At 32.8% G+C, this 22,051-nt stretch overlaps 3 protein-coding genes and 4 long non-coding RNA genes across 11 annotated transcripts; 4 read left to right on the top strand and 3 right to left on the bottom strand.

Moving 5' to 3' along the window:
- Positions 1-55: 55 nt before the first annotated feature.
- LOC149094616 (uncharacterized) lies at positions 56-1,011 on the bottom strand. The gene has a single exon (XM_089266263.1). The coding sequence runs from the start codon at positions 1,001-1,003 to the stop codon at positions 452-454; it is 552 nt and encodes a 183-aa protein (XP_089122389.1). The 5' UTR covers positions 1,004-1,011; the 3' UTR covers positions 56-451.
- On the bottom strand, positions 56-15,104 carry sad (Cytochrome P450 family protein sad). Its single transcript, XM_015928008.3, has 9 exons — positions 14,937-15,104; positions 12,263-14,859; positions 9,359-9,570; positions 6,078-6,305; positions 5,843-5,997; positions 5,582-5,748; positions 2,795-2,873; positions 2,496-2,702; positions 56-2,086 (listed from the first exon to the last, which is right to left on the bottom strand). Exons 2-9 carry the CDS (start codon positions 13,051-13,053, stop codon positions 1,967-1,969), a joined length of 1,959 nt encoding a protein of 652 aa, XP_015783494.2. The 5' UTR covers positions 13,054-14,859; positions 14,937-15,104; the 3' UTR covers positions 56-1,966.
- On the top strand, positions 2,696-5,255 carry LOC107361234 (uncharacterized). Its single transcript, XR_016197934.1, has 6 exons — positions 2,696-2,889; positions 3,097-3,632; positions 3,753-4,028; positions 4,451-4,715; positions 4,816-4,894; positions 5,085-5,255. It is a non-coding gene; the product is annotated as an uncharacterized LOC107361234 (long non-coding RNA).
- On the top strand, positions 6,728-7,384 carry LOC149094615 (uncharacterized). 2 transcript variants are annotated; one of them, XR_016197936.1, is made up of 3 exons: positions 6,728-6,867; positions 6,943-7,054; positions 7,243-7,384. It is a non-coding gene; the product is annotated as an uncharacterized LOC149094615 (long non-coding RNA). The 2 variants fall into 2 exon arrangements; XR_016197935.1 differs by having other exon boundaries at positions 6,731-6,872.
- On the top strand, positions 7,856-8,779 carry LOC107361233 (uncharacterized). 2 transcript variants are annotated; one of them, XR_001568475.3, is made up of 5 exons: positions 7,856-7,996; positions 8,145-8,246; positions 8,401-8,472; positions 8,566-8,664; positions 8,733-8,779. It is a non-coding gene; the product is annotated as an uncharacterized LOC107361233 (long non-coding RNA). The 2 variants fall into 2 exon arrangements; XR_003082093.2 differs by lacking the exon at positions 8,566-8,664.
- On the top strand, positions 9,564-10,686 carry LOC149094614 (uncharacterized). The gene is made up of 2 exons (XR_016197937.1): positions 9,564-10,242; positions 10,406-10,686. It is a non-coding gene; the product is annotated as an uncharacterized LOC149094614 (long non-coding RNA).
- Positions 15,105-16,805: 1,701 nt separating the features above from the next.
- Positions 16,806-22,040, bottom strand: LOC107361345 (ATP-dependent RNA helicase DDX54). 3 transcript variants are annotated; one of them, XR_001568501.3, is made up of 6 exons: positions 21,972-22,040; positions 21,637-21,876; positions 20,053-21,568; positions 19,183-19,586; positions 17,908-18,561; positions 16,806-17,292 (listed from the first exon to the last, which is right to left on the bottom strand). XR_001568501.3 is itself a non-coding variant. In XM_015928164.3 (5 exons), coding segments are annotated over exons 1-4 (2,157 nt in total). In that variant the 5' UTR covers positions 21,973-22,040; the 3' UTR covers positions 16,806-17,292; positions 19,183-19,186. The 3 variants fall into 3 exon arrangements, 1 of the variants encoding a protein (XP_015783650.2); XR_001568502.3 differs by having other exon boundaries at positions 17,908-18,553; XM_015928164.3 differs by lacking the exon at positions 17,908-18,561.
- Between the last annotated feature and the right edge of the window lie 11 nt (positions 22,041-22,051).

Raw genomic sequence — 22,051 nt, 5'->3', positions numbered from 1 at the left:
AGTTAATAGATGTACATTGTAAATCAAACTCACGTAACATCAATAAATCAATCAATCAAGACATTAACTGTCTGGCTTTTGACAAACAGTTTTATTATTGTAAAATGATTATACCATAATTAATACATGTTTAATAAACACAATAATCAAAAAAGGTTGCATCGATATATTATTCCAAGTTAACCCAAAATAATTCACCATTCAATGCGTTATCCTTGGTTTTAAAGTAGTCCAAGAATCGAGTGAAAAATGAATCTAAATCGATTGATAAGTTAAAATATCAGGCAATATGGATTGATTACCAGTCAATTGTCCATTTGAATGAACTTGAATAGTTAAAACTATTTAACATTGGATTAAGCGAATGGCTGAGAACTGTGAAATGTTTCAATGTAAATTGAAGGTGTAATTGTCTGCTTATTGGGAATGACGGTTAACGAGAGTCAATCTTTTAGTCTTGAATTTCAAAATTCAAGAACATCTGAAGCAGATCTACAACTTCTCGACGGCATCGAGGATAATCTGATTTACACAGGTCACAATGTTTAGCATGAGCTATTCCTTTGAGTTCGGCGTCTTTAAACATGGCAATATCCTTGGAATTGGTTTCAGGAATTTGAGTTGAATTGCTTAAATGATTAAAATGAATCAACTTGGAGTAAGTTTCATCTCCGTCTGGCCCATAAGCATGAGGATCACAGGCAAGTGTACAAATAATGAGAGCAACGCAACTTTGCAGCTTTTGTCGTCTAACCATTTTCAGTGCTTCTTGGAAGGTTAATTGGATCCGTCTCGCAACCTCAGATCCCTTTACTCTGGGTCTAAACTGTTCCATATCAATGGGATCATAAGGTGGATGATAAACAGGTACCTTCGAGGGTAATCGACCATCATCGGAACTAAAGGTAAGAGCAAAGCTGCACGAAAAGACGAGCAAAACACCGTAAATAAACTTCATTGTCTTTGATTCGATAACTATCAGGTTGTTATTGTTATTGGCCATCAACTTCCCCATCAAATGAATTGTGTTTCCCAGAATGAGTAACCTTTTGATTGTTCTGGCAAAGAATCATATTTCAACTGATTGGCATTAATGAACGAGAATCATTTGAATTTTATTTTTTCTCCTTGTTTTTTGTTTGATTGAGTTTTTTATTGTTGCTTTTTTTTAAATTCAATCAATAGGGAGATTAAATTTATGACAAAAGGTATCACAATTATGCATATTATTAACGGCTTGTATAAAAATCGATTAAAAAAAGTTACGAAGGTGTAATCCGACGGTTATTAAATCTTTGTGCAGTTATTAAAATAAACAAAGAGATATAAAATTGAAGAGTTGATCTTTGATCATTCAAGATGACATTAGATTATATCACAATAACTTAGAGAAATCAACTTTCATGGTATTTAAAACGTTAACAAGCTTCATCAATTTTTTCATTTTCATTTACTAATTTTTATGATTTTTAAATAAATTTGAATGCTTATGATTAAATATATATATTTATATAAAAATTTATCACTTTGCCTCAGCTGATAAGTCTCTTAATACGAAATTTTTTTAGTACTAGCGTGGGAATTTAGACTCTAGATAAATTGATTAAAATATATGCAAAGATTTAAAACAAGGTATGAAGATTTGATTAACGAATTGATGTGATGAGATGAGATTCTTGAGAGATGTTTTTCTTTTCCATTGTCTTTGCACTTCTGCTTTTCCTTTCAAATCTATCGATGACTTGATGGTCCTTTCAAGATTACAAAACGGTGGGTTAAAAATGTATCTCGTTAATCGCCAATGAGATAATCGACTAAGAACAGCATTTGTAAATTCTGTTCTTGATGGTTCATGATGTTCAAGATGGTTGTGGAAATGATGAGTGAAATATGATAAAATTTGTTGAAATAGAAGTTTAGTTAAACAGCTGTTTTTGGTTTGGTTTGGTTTTCAGGTTAGGTTTTGTTAAACAGCTGAACGTTCAACTAATCGTAGATGTATCGGAGACTCTGGAGTGGTAATCATTCGTAGTTTAATACCGATGTCCTCTTTATTTCCGGGTTCGAAGTAAAATTTTTGAATTATCTGAAGCAGAAACAAGAAAAAAAACAAAATATTAGTCAGTTATTTAGATGAACTGATAAGTAAAAGAAAGAGATACTAAGACGCAAAAACAGTAACAGTAACATAAAAGGTTGATTTCCAGATTCGTTTAGATTTTTCTCGATAAAATTTTGAATTTTTCCTTTCCATTAAGCTAAAGATTAAAAATATTTTAAAAAAATTACTAATTAACTATCAGCTAAATCTGAGAAAAGGCAAAACATTTAACGGTTAACATTAAAATTGAACTCTTATTCACAAAGCCTTTGTTACTCCTGATAACACTCACTAGTTCACAGGCTCACTCAATGCTTATTGGTTATATTTTCTATTGTCTTTTTAACTGTTTCTTTTCTCACAATTTGTCAGTTTTTATTTTCTTTATACTTACTCTTGAAAGAAGAAATTGCATTTGGACCTCGGCAACTCGACGACCAACACAAGATCGAATGCCTAACCCAAAAGGTAAGCTAGCGTGACTGTTAATTATTTTCTTATTTGACTCTTCTCTGACCCATCTTTCAGGTTTAAAGGATTTTGCATCGGTCCAATACTTTTCATCTCGACCAGTTGTGTATAAGGATATGGCAAGTAGTGTCTAAAAGTTAAAATTCATTTAAGAGATTAGTGAAATGAGCAAAAAAAAGATTCATAGAAAATCAAAAAATCCTACAATAATATTCAACTTACATTTGCTGGAATTTGGTATCCACCTAATACAATATCACGATCAAGTTTTCGACTTATAAAGGGAGCAACAGGATACAATCTGAAAGAGTTAAGAGGTAAGGCAAAAATTAGTAATCTTATCCACTATTTACATTTATCTATATGAGCATCAATTGAATTTATTGAATGTTACACCAGTTATTTGATGTATTTAGATAGAAAGAATTTGACGACTTTAATGGCAAGCAAATTGAACAGTAATTCTTATTGATATTCCTATAAGATTTTGATTGCTAACATAACTCTTTGATTTGTTTCCATAGATTTCCATTAGCTAACTGCTGCACAAAATGAATAGAATAGGCGGTTAATGATCACATTGATGAGTCATTATTAGTCAACCCTATCCTGATTGGCCTTAAGGAGGACGACCAAAGAAAAATTCCTTGTTGGATCAAAGAGTAAAGAAGCTGATAAATAATCTAAAATTGAATTATCATTAGAACCTTGAAAAGGACCGTTGAGAGCTGGCAAAAGCTAAGGAAAGGTTCAAACTTATTGACATAGATTACTAAGAAACGTCAACCGGACTGGTTTTCCGTGTTAACTCAACAGCGTGGGCTCGCCAATATTCAATGAGTATGTGAATTTTAGCTGACAATCAGGCGTGGAAACTAAGAAGGTGGAGTGATTTCAATGATTAACTATCAAATGGTCCAAGTTTCACGTGACGCGTTAAACGTACTCTTAACAAGATCTTCTCCATAATCATCATAATATCGTTTTTATCATCGTCCCATAAAGAAAGAAACCTTGGAGATGATTATTAACAAGACTAGCCAGACCTTCTGTCTAGCAGGTCCGTAAATCGCTTTTTTAATCGGCCTCAGGGAGCCTCCGGCTGGGCTTGGATTTCCTTTAGCTTTCTTTCTTATCTCTTCATGTCTTAAAAATCACCTTTCTCTTTTTTTCATGATAGGATCAGAAGTCTACGATGAAAAGATGATTTTGTGATACGCCCATGACGATGATGCTAAATTGATGAGTTACTTTTTCTAGATATTAGCTGCTAAGGGGCTGATCATGGTAGAAAAATTCAGTATTCAGAAAGCAAAGGAAAACCAGAATGAAATGTATGCCCGGATACGGATGCGACTCGATTCATTTGAATTTGACCATGAAGTGAAGGTTTAACTGCTTCAACTAGTGTTGTTTCCAAGGGGCTAAACTGTCTTCTTTGTTAACACCATGAAATGTAAGTGTTTTATAAACTAATTTATGGTGCACTGAGAACATGAAACAGTCGATGTCAGTTCAAAAGTAATGAACAGTCTGCTATCAATTAAATAAATTAATGCAGATAATTCATAAGATCTATTCGAGTCACTTAATCTTCCCTTATTTTAGATAAAAGAAAAAGTTGAAAAAAATGAGATCATTTTCCTCTTGAAGCATTCACTGACTGCGTGGTTTACTTGAAATTGGCTGATTAAATACTGAGCTTCATCCAAGTTTTCTGGCTGAATCAAGTTCTAAATACTTGATTTCTTCTTCAGAATCATTATACTTTTTTTGCACTTGAACACTTTTGATTACTAAACTCACCCCAGATCACGTTAATCATTAATTTAGATATCATCATCACTTAATTTTCTTTTCTCTTTTTTTTCTGTCCAGGTATTAAATTCTATTTATGGGCCAGCTAATCAAAGAGCTCATCTCAAACCATCACTTGACTCATTAGTTTCATCTTCTCTTCCTCCTCCTCAAAAAAGTATTAACACTGGAATTCCCTCCCTGGGAATCTATTAACTCCAAAGGCATTCTAAGTACTGATTCATTTATCAAATTGGTCATCTCAAAGTTAGCTTGCTATTGAGATGCATGATAGTTACCTTTTGACCCATATTAACATCCAAATTTTTGTAAACCTTTTAAATTCGTAAGTGATAAAATGCATTGTTAACTCCTCTTTTCATTAATCATCATCAAAATTTATTGAAGAACAAGCTTTCTAATTATTGTCTCTGCCTTTTCATTAGTAATCTATTTCAACTTTAAACTATCAAAGAGGATCATGCTTTAATGCTGGTTAATGTGCTGATTCTATATGTCTTTCAAGTAAGATAGCTTTTACTTGTATACACCTTTGAAACCGAAACATTTTGATTCCAAAATGCATTTGACAAATGAGACTTTCAATCAAAGTAATATAAGGGAGAATCCCTTACTTTGGACAATAAATCTTCCACCTCTTTATTAAATTGAATGATTAATTGTTTGAATATTTTTTGCTTCATTTCAATTTCAGAATAATTTCAAACTGCGCTGACTATGGGGAAACCATTGACGTAAACGAGTATAATATCTACTGAATTTTCTTCTTGGTTGGATTCTATTTTTAGTGATTGAAGTTAATTTATACGCTCACACGCTTAATTCAGATCTCGGCCTAGAATATATCATTGAAAAGGGAAAAAAGGTAAACTCTTCATGTTTTACTTTTTTGTACAACTAAATTGCCAGAATCAGTGTTATTTAGGGTATCGTGTTAGCATTAGTTTTGATTGACATGAACACGTATAGTAAATTTGTCAATCATATTCAGCAATTTATCAACAGTCAATACTTAAAACCCTTTTGCTTTCAATGTAGCAACAGCAACTTAAAGCGGAACCAGATTGGCGACATTGAGGGAAAGAAGCTTTTACAGGCGCTGAAAAAAGCAGCTAAATCTCATTCAAATTGATGATTGAAAGTACAATTGGCTCAAATAATGCCTGATGAAAGAATGTCTGAAAAAATTACCTGAGAGTTTCCTTGATGACTCCTTTAACCAAGGTGAAATGTTTGAGATGTTCTTCACGAACAGTTCCATTTTTTCCAACAACTGATTCAACTTGTTTCAATATCTTCTCTTGGTATTCAGGATTTTTTGAAAGCAAATAAAGAGCCCATTGAGTTGCATGTGAAGTCTTCAAATTCAAATTTTCGAGACAAAAAAACGATAAGTTTCTAAATTGACAATCATTCGTTGTAATGTTGAAATATTAATTCTTATTTTCTTACCGTATCAGCAGCAGCCAGAAACAAATCTACAATAATTCTAATCAATTCTTCTTGGTCAATCTGTGGTTGAGCCAAAAGCATTTCTAAAACTCCTCTGGACCCATTCTCTGGATCATCTTGAGCTGCTTTAACATTCTCTTCGACATAACTTCGAGCTGTATTGAAATTTCATTATTGGAAAACATTTAAATATTAGTAATGGTAGAGTTGATCGATTTAACTATTGGAAAATTACCTAATCTAAGGGCTTGATCTGCAGCTTCCATAAATCGTTGCCAAACTGGGAGATTAAAACGTTGAGCCAAGCGTGCAGGAAGAAGAGTCATCTTAGCAGACTCTACAAATAATTGTTGAACACACTGGACAAAGAGGTGTACTTGATCCATTTTATGAGTTTTATATCGTAAATCATGAGAAGTTTCAACGCAACCCAAACGACGACCAAAAATCATTGTAGATAACGCTGTTACATTAATAAAAGATGGAAATATTGATTATTGCTTAACATAAGGTAATAAAATTTAAAGTTTAAAAATAAATCATAAAAGACTGTTCATATGAACCATCTTTCTCACATTAATTGCTAATAATCTTTTTTTATTTTATCCTTTCACAGGAATCAGTAATTGGAAAGTCTATCAATCATTTAACCATCTAATCAAATATGCTTTTGGTAAAACATTACAAGCCTGGGATTTTACAAATTGAAATATTATGGAAAAGGCTCGGATAATCTTAAATGTATGCTCGGTAATCGACTGGAAGCAAGTATATTCTAATGGCTTTTCTACTCAATAATTATTGAAAATTTGAATCCATGGTCAAAGAAAGCCAGAAAAGAAAGTGAATAAGACTTTTGGAAGGCAAAAGAAAGAGAAGTCAAGCAGAAAAAGAGAACCAGAGAAAGCAAGTGTCCCGAAAAAGGAAAGCAGCAAGAAAAAGCAAGGAAAGAAGGAAAGAAAAGTGAAGAGAAAAAGAAAGAGAAAGTAATGGAAACCACGACCATGACCATGACCTAGAGTCTGGTAAAGTAATAGATTTCCTCTGCTAGACGGTTTCCCCAATTTATCTTCTTCTTCTTCTTCTTCAAAATTACCTAGAGAAGAGCTTCTTAGCCTTGAGAAAAAAAGGTTTTCTTTATAACTCTCACACTTACAAAAGTAGAGCCCAAGAAGAAAAGTTATGGAAGATTGAGAACCATTTAGAGGAAAAGTAAGCAAATTATCCAATGTTTTTGATTATGGACAGTAAATCGATATATCATGTAATCGATTTCAAGGTCAAGTTTACGGTTTCATTGTTTGCAAAATGAGGCTAAATCAACAAACAATATGTCAATATGTCAATATTTTATCTACCTTTGCTTAGACTAAATCTATTCTTATTTTTCTCTTTCTCAGGTTAAATCTTAAAGGACATTCTCTGTGTGTCCATGTGAATTTCCGTTCTCCTGTGCAAACCAAAGATTTAAGTTTTTCTAGAGAGTGGTCGGAACCTGTGAAATTCACTCATCACGCACTAAATGTCCATTTTATGTAAAATACCAGTTTTATTTTAAAACGTAAGTTTATGTTTTTCAATGAAGGTTACTGCATATTCTTAGACTAATTTAAGTAATATATTTCTCTCTTTTTTTTTGTTGCAGCTTTGCATTTAATTTACGCAGATTTTCAGCCAAGGCGAGGATTGGTCAGAAAATAGAAAATTAAAATTAAGTCAAGACGAAAAGTACAAATATGCAAAGTTTATCTGGGAAGATTGTCACTGGGTTAAGATTTTGGTTGGCATTTTAATAACAGGTATTGCAAGCAGGTCGATGTGAAATAAATAAGGCCGCAACAGAGGTTGAATACAAGAATAAGTAAACGCATGGTTGGCCTAATTGTTCCTAGAATTTATAAGACAAAGGTCAATTGATAATGATGATGATAGTAATTATGATCATTTCGTAAGTGGATATCATCCAGGGTTGACCTTGAATCTTATCACTGGGTGAAAGTTTTCTCTCTTCTTCTCTTCAAGAAAATTATCTTTGAATAGTAATAACATGCAATTTGAGCACATCGAATTTACAAAAATCTGAGAATCAACGAGTTTGGCTTTTCTTATGCCATCATCACAATTATCATCATCATTATCATCTTACAAGTCAAGGTAAGGTAAACCCAGTCTTCACTAAACAGTTGGGTTGCACTTTTTTTTAATATTCACTGTTTCTAGGCACTTCTAAAAAATTCAACCTTAGATTCATATGTCCATAGCTAAATGAATATTTTCTTACCTCACACTTCTTTTTTTTCAGCTCATTACTTATAAAGAGATGATTACCTTGGATTAGCTTTCATCCTTTGCACTCAATCAAATACTCATAAACTGCGCAGCAAAAAAAAAGGAACCAAAAAAGGTAAATGAACAAAAAAGCTCCATTTAATTGACTTCAATTCAGTTCAATTTTATATGAGTATCATCTGCACATAATACCGTTTATCATTATTTGAACCTCTTAATAATTTTTCTTTTGCTCGCCTCTCGAATTTTATTTTCCTTTCACAATTCAGTTTCTGTTTTCTGGACATCGAACCAGGTCACAAAAATTTTATTTACCTAAACTTTGACATGAAGCTTTCAAGGTTAGTCATATTTATGCATCATTCAGCTGAATTATCCAAAGCCCGAAGGGACAACATCAGAATGAATTTATCGCTTTTTAATGCCTCTCTAAGTTTTTGGTTTAAGCATACAGCAATGATAACCATTTCTTGAAACAATGCAATGAGATGAACTCTTATTTCAACTAGAAGATAGCTAATCATTGATTTCAAGTAAAGTGTCATTTTTTATCATTTCTTTGCCTTCTTCTCATCTTTTCATTTCTTGTTTCTATTTTCAGAATCTACAGAAAGAATGGCAATTACACTTTGAATTGGTAGTGTCAAGGGTAACAGTTTCGTTTTACGGACAAAGGCGTGAACATTAAAAATCATCCAATGGTAGACGTCTTTTAAGAGCGCTCTTTATGAACAATTGAATTAAATGAAGCTAATTAAGGCCCCAGGCCGACCTAAGCCCACCCTAACCTTACCAAACCTAACCTAACCTAACCTAACCTAACCTGACCGACCAACCAACAGCCCCTTGATCTAACTTACCTAACCAAAAAATCATATGTTTTAATGTTCACGCCTTTGTCCGTAAAACGAAACTGTTACCGTGTCAAGTATAGAATATTGCTTTTCACTTTATTCAATAACCTTAATTTGCTTTCAACTTGGACCCCTTTCTAGACTGAAAACCAGTTAAACTACAAACTCTATGATGACCAATAGCATTCAATTGACACACCTTGAAGTCAAAAGTAACTGCAGTGAAATTCTTGCAGTGGTTTGCAACTTTAAAATCAACCTTGAGTGTTATCATGGAAAATCTTGCTTAAGAAATACATTTCATATTCAGAATTCTGTAAGCACATTCCAAGACAAAGGATTCAAATTGACTATGCAAGAAAAATAAACTTACATTCAATAGACCAGTTATAAAGCTCTCTTTCCAGTTGAGTTAAAAGACCTGAGCGACCATTTTCGTCTTTGTTGGACTCAACCAAACTGCTCCATTTATTTAATACATCAGTTACGACTTCGTTGAATGACTCAGTATATTCCGAAATTATGGGTTGCGCTAAGAATACCTTGTTCATTCCTTTTCTTCGCCTTTCCCACTCTGGTCCATCCCTGTAGATCAAAGTTACAATTTGCGAAAAGAAAAAAAAACAGAATGTTTTAGATGACGAGAAGGAAATTATAATGTAATGATCATAAAGTGAAATGGAATAAGGAATGCTGGAGAATCTAAACGCGCAACAAAATTAATGATGAAGATTAAATTGTCTTCCTCATTATATCCAGTTATGGGTATTAGGTCGAGATATTTGTCAACATTACGTCCGTAAACATCAACCTCAACGTCACGTCAACAAATAACAGTCAAATATTGCACTTTCTGGACGCAAATAGCCGTAATGCTCATCATCATCAACGATACGTTTTTTTTATTATAAACATCCCACTAAATCTCCGCTTGTGCATTTCAACCGTTTTTTGCATAATCTGATCACCTGGAAGCATTTGATCAAACTTGAACAGTAATCATAATTCGATCGGATTGCTCTTGACCTTGATTGGCATTATCAGACAGACATCAATACCCATCGTCGCTATACTCATAGTCATAATCAATGTAAAATTCAGTCAACAATCAAATTCATCGTTCTTCACTAAATGAATCGTCATCTCTACAGTTAAACCTTTTTGTTTTTACTGTTACAATTTCATTGTAAATTGTTCCTGTTTCACTACATCGATTTCAATTGACTGTTGCGATGAAAACTTGAAAGATAATCAAATGTAAAGAGCTGCAACTACATCACTTGATGACAATTAAGGACTATTTATTTGTTTATTTATCATTAACGGTTTTGTAGACCTTGTTATCAACTTTTTATCGATAAAAATCATGTTTAAATACAGAAACTAATTGACTTATTATGTTTGTTTATGCTATACATAGGATACAGGATACCGATGGCTTTCAACGAAAAATTTCAAATCAAAATCCAGTTGTTATTGGAATCAAAATTACACAATTGAGCAACACTATCATTAATAACCTCGGCCCACTAAAACAATTAACAGGCAGATTACAATATTTTATTATATACATGATTATGAGGCTATATTAACACAAAAAAAGAATCCAAAAAAACTTCTTTTTCTCTTCAATCTTCAGTATTTTCAAGGTTTCTCTTGAATATATTTTCTAATCAATAAATTGCATAACATTTAATTGTATGTTTTGAGGTGTCAATCATCTTAAAAAAAGATTTGCAAAGATAAATTATCTCACCTGATCAGGAATAAATCATATTTCGAGAAAAATTAAAGAGGAAAAAAGAGGAGCGAGGAGAAATTAATGATTATTAATTATCCTCTTCTTCCCATTGAAATCTATGGAGAAACTTGACAGATTGACTGTGAACATCACATAAAAAACAGTTAACTTTGAATAGAAACTGAATCTGACAAGAGAAGAAAAAAGAAGAAAAAAAATCATCTCTTCATTATCTTTTCACTTTTTACTCTTTTCCAAGGGCAAATCATCTTCTTCCGTGATTTTGCAATAAAGGTGTTCTGGTTAAGTTTACCTATGTAATTGGCGTCAATTATCATCAACAAAAAAGTCCCTAAAATCTGAAAATGATTCATTGAGTACGGGCGAAAACTCATTTCCTTGTTTCTCAACGAACTGAACACCCTTTTACATGCATTTTACTTGTATTTCAATCATTTTTACTTATCAATCAAGGTCACTTTTGGAAACATTTCCGGATTATAAAGATATTTCATTAAAACGTTGTTCAAATTTCATTCATTTCTCTGTAAACCAGTGACCCACTGTGAGACGAGAAGAAGAGAAAGTAAGAAAAAGTGAAAGTGAAAAGCAAAAAAAGGTAATATTCAGACGCAAATATTTCTTCCTTCCAAGGTTAACCTCGGTGGGTGAGCTTATTAAACATGTCGTCAGTAGTTACGATAATTTAATAAATTTTTCTTCTTTTTTTTGCATTTTCTCTCTTTTTAATCAATAATTTTGACAGAGATAAATTGTAAGATTCATCACTTGAAAAGCATTGAATATGATATTCATCGATATATTGTAAATATATCGATATTAAACAAAACTAGTGAAAAGCAAGTGAATGTGAAGCTTATACGGACGATAGTTTTAGGTTGTTTTTTGGTTGCTTTTAAGTGATGAGTATTTAGTAAACAAGTGATGTACGAAAAAGGAAGAAATGAAATAAAACTGTTTAACTTGATTAACTTGCTTGGTTCGGCCTTTCCAACGGAAGTTACCTCTAAGGCAATATTACAACAAAATAACGGTTCGGGACAGTTAAAAGAGATAAACAGGTAAGAGGTAAATTATTTGTTTACATTCAAAGTGAAAATGGCGTGAATAAAAGATAAAATGATGTAAAAAAGAAAAGAAAAGAAAATAGAAAAAAGAAGAAAAATTAAATAAAAACCGTAAAAAATATGCTTAAGGCACAAGATTAACTGCATTGCAAAAACGTAAACAAATCTAAATGGTAACCCTGTTGATTATGATGAAGATGATGAAGATTATCATGTTGTTTTTTTTTCTTTCTCTCTCTTTCTCTTCATCATCGTCATGATCTAATTTTTTTTCGGGGTCGGTGAAAATAGAAAGAAAAAGAAAGTAAAGTATCAAAATTCAAATGAAAGGTGTTGAGATGTGTTGGGAACAGATGAAGAGTAAGAAACAGGTAAAAAAGATGATACTGGTGATAAAACAGATTTGTAGTGAATTAGAGCAAATTGAATTTAAATGCAATTAACTTACATAAAAAAGAGGCCTCGCTTGACACCGGTAATCTCGTTATAAATGGTCCATGCCTCAGGAACCATATGATTAGGAAATCTTCCCTCATTGGAATAAACCTTTTGTACCATTGAACTATCAGCAATGAAAACACACTCAGTGGGTCCTAATTTTTCTCTATAAATGGGTCCTAACTCTTTATGACGTGAATCACAATATTCATGTAGATGTGCGGCTCCACCAAAAGCCATTAGAGTTAATGTTGTACCGACTACTGGATAACTTTTAGGTGTTGGCATCTCTTCAAAGGGTTGTGCACTCGAATAATTGGGACATCTTAATTGGTGAATATCTTTGTAAACTAATCTTCCATCCATTCCACTATTATTGACTGATGACTGAGCAAACTGTTTGGAACCTGAAAACGGACATTGGGATTGCATTTCATCTCCAACATATCTGGTTGTTGTAAAATCGTCCGTCGTTTCAAGCTGCCATTCTGATGGATCATTAATACGATTAACTGGACACGAGTCTGTCACTAGTTCAGTGGGAAATACAGGTGAAGATGGTTTCGTTTGGATTGTCGATGGAATAGCTCTTGAAGTGGAAGACAATTTCAAGGAAACTAAAGCTTTGGATGGTGATAGAAGTGTCGTTGACAATTTTTGATCACAGGATTTACTGGTTCGGTGGGTTTGGGCCAATTTACACCAAGTTTGGGTTAACTGCTTTCGAAATGTTGGTGATGCCAATGAGGACGAAGGATAATAACCTGCACATAGAAGGCTCTGGGTTGCCTTGAGAGCCATACCATAAAACAAAACGTATAATCACCGTAAAAAAAATTATCAAGAAATGAAGTGAGAAGAAAAAGAAAAAGTGGAAACAAAGAAAACAGAGAAAACAGAGAGACAGTAAGAGTTGAAAATAAGCTTGAAGTAATCACGTAAGTTGATGGATAAAAATGAAGGTTTTATAAATATTTTGTTAATTTTTTGTTTAGTTAATAGTAATTTTTGCAGTTGACGATTACAATTATTAATTTATTAATTAATGTTTAACTTCAATAGGAAGGGTAAAATAAGCTATTGAATAACAATGATAACAATGGGAGACTTTGGGTAAATTCAAGTGGCACAATGAAGATGTAAACACACTGCAAACAAAACAAGGAAAGAGATTTATTTTCCAATGGTAAGGAATGAAGTTAACAAAAGGCAAGATAAGTTTATCTATTTTGTTGTTGTTGTTGTTGGTCAATTAATGGTCAAGATTTGAGGTTGCAATGGTTTTGGAGTTACTGTTAAACATTGAAAATTTGGTAAAGTTGAAGGGAAAAAAAAGTTATCTGTTCATGTAACCAATAACATCCAATTTACAAATAAAAATGAAGTTTACTGATATTGAAAATAAAACTGTATTTTCTGTCTTCTTTTTTCTTCTTTCTCTTTCTTGAAAGGTGATGATAACAAAAACAAACAACTAGTTCGGCTGGACAACCGATTTATTATACTTTCGTTTATTTACGGACTCACGATATAAAAAGAGAGATCAGGAAAGAAAGAGAGAAAGAAGAAGAAGATGATGAAGATGAAGATGGGGATGAGGATGAAAATGAAGACGAAGACAAAGATGAGAATGAGAATGAAGATGAGGATGAAAATAAAGATGAAGATGAAAATGAGGATGAAGATGATGAAAACGAAAGAGAAGCTACAGTGAGAATGATAAGAAGAGAGGGAGGAATGAAAGAGAAAAGAGGGGATGGAGATTATGAGAGAGAGAGAGAGAATGAGTGAGAGATGATACAAGGTGAGAGTCTAGGTGGGTAAATGAATGAGAGTGAGAGAGAGAGTATGGAAGAGAGATGATTTTGGGTGAGTATGGAAGAGATTCAGAAAGGTAAGTGAGTCAGGTTAGGAGGAAGAGAGTAAAGTGGAAGCTTATAAGAGAGTGAGTTAATTTTTCTTTCAAATAGCGAGCTAGCTAATTGCTATGAATTGAAAATTTATGTATCATGTTGCGTTGATGAAAAAAGTAACGTCAGTTTTATTGAATTAATCGCATCTTTTTTCTCCTCCTCTTCAATCCTCTCTCTCTCACACACTCTCTTTCCCCTTCTATCTGATTTTCATTTGCACACATACACTCACTCTTGTCACTTGTAATTGTTGGATAATTTAAAGATATGTATTCTTTGTTATCATGTATTCCAGTCCATAACTGGAGGAGATCCAAAAGTACAAGGAGTGTCAACTGGATACAACAATAAAAGGTATCAACAGGTAGCAGATAAATTGCTGTCGATGAAACATCTTGTGGTTTTGACCATTATCCATGGACTTTAGAGAAGACCTTAATACAAGGAGACATTTTAAAAGCCAAAAAATAAGTAGACTAAATAATCTAAATAGACGTTGGTCTGGTCCAAAATTAAAGATGATCCGATCAGCTATAGATTTTGTTCTTGTTTTTGTTTCTCTACAGTGTTTCTCTCTTCCAGTACAGTAACCAATGAAATATATTAATCACCGAAAATGGTAATATTGACTTAGATCCGATTGTAAGATAAGATCAACTTTTCATGTAAAAAAATTGGTAAATGTTGAATGCATCTAGAAAAAAAGAAATAAGAAAAGATGATGATCAGAATTTATTACAGGTGATTATATTTTTCCTTAACAAACTTAACTTGATCTTTTTTGATTGATTAGCCAATGGTGGTCATCATCATTTTTTTCCTAAATGGTCATCTCACTGGTCAATTAAAACTAGATGATAAAACTAGAGTAGACAAGTTTAACAAGTTCAGTAACTATTGACAAATGAAAAATGAAAACAAAATTGACAAATCATGCAAATTCAATTCAATATATCGATAGTATATCGAACGTATTTTCACATCGTTTGGTTTTTAGTTTTTACAGTTTGAGTTTAAATAATCTTCAGAATAGCGTTCTTCATTTATTAAATTAATTTAACTGGATTTATCACCATTTTTAGCTTCAATAGCAACCATGTTATTAAAACAATGTAAGTTTATATCAAGTTTAACTTTAAATTTTTTGCTTTTTACTAACACTGAATCGAAGCTTATCCAGCTACTGTTATTTATTTGATGAATGGCAGAGGAAAAGTTGCTCTGAAAGGTTTACCTTAAAGCCTTCTGATGTAAATGATTACAATTATCTACATTGGTTTGATAAATTGTACCTGATTAATTCACGCCATGGAAAGTTAAAGCTGAAGTTAGCAGCTAAATGATTAGGACCAGTATATCAGGTTCCGCTAATCATACAAGTAAATGTTCACAAAACCATGATCAGGTGGAGTTTTTGCAGCAAAAAAAGAAAGAGATAATAATCCAATATCTCAGAATAATGATGATAAAGAAAGTAAAAGACAAGTTCATGGCAAAATTCAGCGGCAGGTTTCTTGATGAACCTGAACTTTGTTAATGAAAAAAAGTTTAAGCTTTCATCCTTTCTCATCTTCATGTTAATATATATAACTCATGTTAATCACACAAGAATCTGACAAAAGGGCAAAGAAAAGGAAAAGTGAGAAAAGTGAAATTCACATGACCAAAGGTAAATCTTTACACTTTTTAATAGCACTTTAGCTTCTTTTTTTCAGCTCATCTCGTCTGTTAATAATGATGACATTCAAAATGACATTGATTACTCATAATAGTGGGCAGAGTTGAGGGTGATCTATTGAACATACACTTGTACTTTCAAGTAGTGACTAAACTTGCTAGATTAAGGTCAATAAGAGAAAAATCACAGAGATTTTCTTCTTTTTCTTCATGATCTTCTTCTCACTCTAATCACTTCACCTTGTGATATATATGCATTCATAAATATCCTATTGCATGTTACCCAAAATTAAATGAAAGCGCAAAAGAAAGCCAACTTTGATCATTATCATCAGATTTTGTTAATACTTTTTGAATATTATTCTTTGCCTCTTCTTTTCAGTTCTTCTTTCTTTTTCACTGTCAAGGCCAACCAATTTTTTGGTGAAAAAAGGCGGAAAGTGAGGCCACTTTTGCTTCTACACGAACTAAACTAAACTAGATTTCAACCTTTCTGTCTTTAAAGTGATGCTCATGATAATGATGAAGATGAGCTGCAGCATAAGTAGGAGCGTAATGCGTAAAAAAGCTAAATGAATTACTAAATGTGAATTAGTTAATTGGTCTAACTGATGGATTTTCACTCACTCACTCTATTCCTCTATCACTTTCTCTCGTACACGCACTCTTCTACTATTTTGTTGCTGTTAATTTATCATTAATATTATCATTTGATTGATCTAACCAGTTTAGTTTGAGGACTTTCCTTAAAAATTATACTTGCATCAAGAAAAAAGTAATTACTTTGCACTAGTGTGAATAAATGTTGGAATATTTGAAAACTAATTTACTAGAAATTGATTTGTTTAAGATCTCTTTTTTTCTCCTCTCTTGCAACAATTAAAACATAGTAACAGAATAATGAATCAATTTAGAAAATTCTAACATTATCATGAAAATATGATTAGAGTATCTGAGAAACTATTACGCCAAAACTGGTTAGAAGTTTATTGATTTTTATCCCCAAAAGTCAGCCTCATTCTGATTACCAGTACGTATTTCATCCGTTAAAAAATAATTTCAAAGATAAGTAAATATTTGTAGATCAGTAACGGCTCTTTCACCATATTTATTGGTGTGTAACAAAAGTACTTGATGGCAAACACGGCCAATGACTAACGTCGATAATGCCAGTTCAACATTTCCTCTCATCGGTACATTAAGCTTCACCTGATGATATAAGCTAGGTGTGATACAACAATGGGAAATGAGAGTAAAAAATGTTAACCAAATGGCGAGGGCGATCATTACGCAAAGGTTAATTGACTGGATAATTTGACTTTGGTATTCGCAATTAGTAAGCTTTGTGATACTCCTTTAATCTTTGCCTTGAAAACCGCTAAACATGATTGGGACCACGAACTATTGGTATCACCATCGTCAACATCGTTATAAATATTTCCAGTGTTATCTTGGTGAGTGTTGAAGGAATAAGATAAGAGGATAAAAAAAGAAATAAAGTTAAGCATGATGATAATTTGTGAGCAATAGTTACATGAATGGAAGAGAAAAGAAAAATGAAAAGATTTTTCGATAAGAATCGAGAAGATTGAAATCTGAGCGAGATCATAGGTTGTTCCCCTGATTCCTAATTTAAAACATGAGAGCTGAGACTTCAAGTCTTTCAAGTTAGATGATGGGTGATTCCCAATAAGAGTCACCCTGACCTAGGATCAATTGAAGAAGAGTGAGAGAGAGAGGAAAAAAACATGATTGAAAGAGATATGAGAATGGGCTAATGAATGATAGCATGATAAAAGGAGAATCAGAAGATAGATATGATGTAATGTAGATTATGATGATTTTGCTCGATCAAGAGAAACAGAAGAGAAAGAGAGAGTCAGAGCAACAACAAAAAACCGTTCCAAGTGAGCGCAGGATTTGAGCGGATTCCGGTGTAACAAGTAAATAATTGTGTATATGAACATGAGAAACAGACGCTGATGACCCTAAACAAATAATCATCTTGCTCATATTTTATCTTCATCTTCATCTTCTCTTTTTCTTTATCTTTATTCTTTCTTACTTCTCCGTTGCTTTTTAGTGGTATTAGAGGTTCATCAGTTAGTTCAAATGGCACATTGAACTTGCTGCAATGATTATGAGCATTCATTTGGCTGCTGTTGTTTAGTGTGCAATTTTTAGTGTGCTTGAGACTTGATCCAACTTTCAATGATGGAGATGAGAATCATGATCATAATCATGATAGGGATAGATTCTTTACATGTCAAATCCCTTGATATTTAAAGGTCAGAAAAACGGGTAACTAAAAAAAAGGATCATCAAGTGAGTGTATAAAGTGTCCATTTAGAAACTGGAAACTAGATCTTGCAACATTCATGAATCAACAGGGTTATCCGGGCATTCTTGTTAATATTTAAAATGATACGTCATTTTCATCATTCCCGTTGACTTGTTACGGATCATCATCATCACCATCATTATCATGGTAATTTCAATATGCTCAATAGTACTTATTTTCAAGTCATAAAGTTATCTCCTTTTCTTGATTCTTTTCTCCTTCTTTTCTCTACTTGCTCCATCAACCCCATCAATCGTTTCTTCTCGTAGGGAAAGTGGCAAAAAAATAATGATGTTCATGTTCAGGAGTTGATGTAAGGATGAAGATGATGGTGATGGTGATGGTGATGATAAAATTACCCTCTAAAACCCTTGGAGCCTCATGGAAGGAGAGAGAGAGAGAAAAGAAAGAAAAAAAATTACATACTTAATAGGATTGCTAGATGTTTCAATTGAAAAAAATCTTAATTTGAAAATTTTCATTACTTTTTTTCATTGGTTTCTTGGCTCTTTTTTCATGCTTTTTCAGTCATGAAAAAATGGCTCATGGTTTTAAATTAGTTAATTAATCATTTGTAAAGATGCAAAGGATGAAAAATTGCATCGACAGATCGACAGAAATTAAACGAGCAAATAATGAGAGAAGCAAAAAAATTCTGATGTTAAATGTTAACGTCGGATTAAAAGGTGGTTGGTTGATTGGTTGCTGTTGTGTTTTTGATAAATAAAAAAGGGTCAAGAAACTAATCATCTGATGTTTGTTGAGGTTATCAACAGCAAAAATTAAAAAATCTCAATCAATCCTGTGACTCTGCACTTCAATCCTTTTTGATTAAAACAAAAAACGATAGTAGAAAGGAGCGAAACATGCAATAGGCAATAATGGATGGGATGGATAAAAAAGGACTAAGATTCACATGAAAAATTTCATCACTTGCAATTCCAAATTTATTATTAATAAACTATACTTTTCTTCATTTATCACCATCATTATTATTACCTCTTTATTTAGATTGACCTTTCTTTTTAAGTTTCTCTTTTCTACGCCATTGCATGAATTTCTTCTTCTTCTCTTTGGCCATTCTCTCTTTAAGAAGGTCAGCTTTGCTTTTGAGTTCACTCTTAACTGATTTACTGCCAGACCCTTTCCTTTTATTTTTCATCATTTGCTTGCTAATTGCTTGATCCCGTTGACGAACAGCATCTTGAACTGATTTATCTTCCATTTCTCCATCTTCTTCATAATCATCGTCATCATCTTGGCTCTTTTTACTCTTTTCTTGCCATTTCTTGTAAAGATTAGATTTATACGAAGCTGATATCCAAACACCACTCTCAGTTTTGATCTTCTTCTTTTTAGGATCGTTTGTATTAACTCCAACAAATTTTTTCTTCTTACGGTCCCTGCAAAAACAAAGAAAAATGAAAAAGTTTGTATGAATTAAATAAATCAGCAATCAACAATCTAGTTCATGTTAAAGTCAGTAAATTCAAAAGCAGTCAATCAAAAAACAATAAATTGCATTTGTGTGAAAAAAAATTTGATGAGTTGTTTTGGCGTAATTACAGTAAACCCTCTCAAATTGTCACCCTCTCTAATTGTCCCAGAGTCATGGTAACCGAGTAAACAATTGCTTTTAATTCAGTTTTTTTAATTAGGAAAATTTTGAGAGGACTCTTAATTACTATTTAATACTGTTCAATACAGGAATTATCAAATTAGAAATCAAAAACACCTAAATTGAATTAATAATTAAATTTTAAAATTTAATCAAATTCGTAAAAGGGCTATTTTGCCTAATTATTATAGGAAAATAGCCAAGATGCTAATCCCACGACGTGACAATTTGAGAGGGTTTACTGTACTCACCATTTTTGTGTTGCATTAGTTTTGTTTAAGGATTTTTGGTCATCACCACTAATATCAAAAACAGCATTATTCAAGTCCTTAGTAAAACTGTTCTCAATACCAAGTCCCTTTTCAGAATAATGGTCATTAGCTCGATAAGGCAGGTAAAAGCTTTCATCATGAAAGTCTTTCTCTTCAGATTCTTGTATTTCATTATTCCGTTGAGCTTTGGCCACAATTTTATCATGTTTGTCACGCTTTGTTTTCATTATATAAGCATAATCTTTTTTGTTTGTTCCAATTTCAAAAATAGTTGCCTTAGGTTTGTAACTTTTTAATGATGAAAGAAAATCGGCCTTTTTTTCTTCTTCTTGCGGAGTTGTTGAGTTAACTTTAAATATGGGGTGAATTGAAATCTGTTTTTTAGATAATTCTTTGGCTTTCTTCACTGCTTCAGTAGTGGGAACGGCTCTTGTCTTTATGTACTGTTGAGTTGCATTTTCACAAACCTTTCTCATACCTTGAAGATCAGTATATGATTCATGCCACTTATTGACAGTGTCACATTCGTCATCGATGATAATTTGGGGAGCTTTACCTATCATGGAATCTTCGATTTCTGACTGTGCAGTAGCTATCTTGATTGGACGACCCAAGAAAAAGTACAATTCCTGAAGGTAAGGAAGTTCTTCAGTTGAAACCAGAGAATAGGCTGTACCAGATCTACCAGCACGAGCAACTCTTCCAACTCGATGAACGTAAAGTTTAGGTTTAGCTGGAAAATTAAAGTTAATAACATTATCCAAAAAAGGAATATCGATACCACGAGATGCCAGATCAGTCACGACCATAATTTTAATTTTTCCACTGCGAAATAATTCAGTGTTGGCTTTCCGGGCCTCTTGGTCCATGGCATTATAGACTTGAGTACATTGTATTGATGCTTTCTCTAATAAAGCGGCAAGATATTCCACATGATGACGGGTTGATGTAAATACAACGGTCATTGCATCGGGTTTCACAACAAATCGCAACAAATACAAGAGTAAAGGAATTTTCTCTGAGTCACGGCAATAAACGAAACAAGAAGTTAAATTTTCAGACAATTTTGATTCCACATCCAATCTAACGAGGACTGGATCATGTAAACCAACTTTAACAAAGTCTACAACAGAGTGAGGAAGTGTTGCAGAGAATAATAAGGTTTGTCGATGCTCGGGAAGTCGGCGAATTATTTCAGTCATTTGCTCATTGAAACCCATCTCAAAAAGTCTATCACATTCATCCAAAACAAGCATTGACACATCAGGTAATTTCATGTCCATCTCTACTAAAACATGCAAAAGACGACCTGGGGTGGCAATCAACAAATCTGGAATTGTGTGCATAGCAGTGAAATGTTTTTCCAGAGAATCTCCTCCGAGAATACATTCGGCTTTCAACTTTGTTCCTCGGTTGAGTTCTTTGAACACTTTGAAAGTTTGCATGGCAAGCTCTCTGGTTGGAGAAAGAATAACACCTTTAATACAACTTCTACCTGTAAATAATTTTTATTAGATTAATTTCCAATGAACGAAAGAAATGAACTAAACATTAAATACTTACCACTATCGCGAGACAGCTTTTCAATTAGAGGAGCTAAAAAGGCAAGAGTTTTACCACTTCCAGTTCTGGACATACCAATCACATCTTTTCCATCAAGAATAAGAGGTATTGTTTTACGTTGAATAGGTGTCGGATTTTTATAACCTTTTCGTACAATCGCACTTAATAAGGGTCGACTCAGAGCAAAACTCTGAAAACTACCAGTTTTTTTGGTACGTTTTTCAATAAATGATTCTTCCACTAGGAACAAAATAAATAATGTGAAAACGTTTAATTAATTGATTCTAACATAAAAAACGAAGCAATCGAACATTAACAGGACAAATAATACTTACTTTTATCAATAATAAATCCAGGTTTAAATTAAATAAAATGATAATTGCTTGAAATAAATAAAATGAAAAAGTAAACAAAA

Source organism: Tetranychus urticae, chromosome 1 (genome assembly GCF_039701765.1).
Source record: "Tetranychus urticae isolate SD_2017Ah chromosome 1, NJAU_TeUrti_SD_1.0, whole genome shotgun sequence".
NCBI classification, from domain to species: domain Eukaryota; kingdom Metazoa; phylum Arthropoda; class Arachnida; order Trombidiformes; family Tetranychidae; genus Tetranychus; species Tetranychus urticae.
The sequence above is the reverse complement of the archived record's forward strand: the minus strand, read 5'-3'. Positions and strand labels throughout refer to the sequence as shown.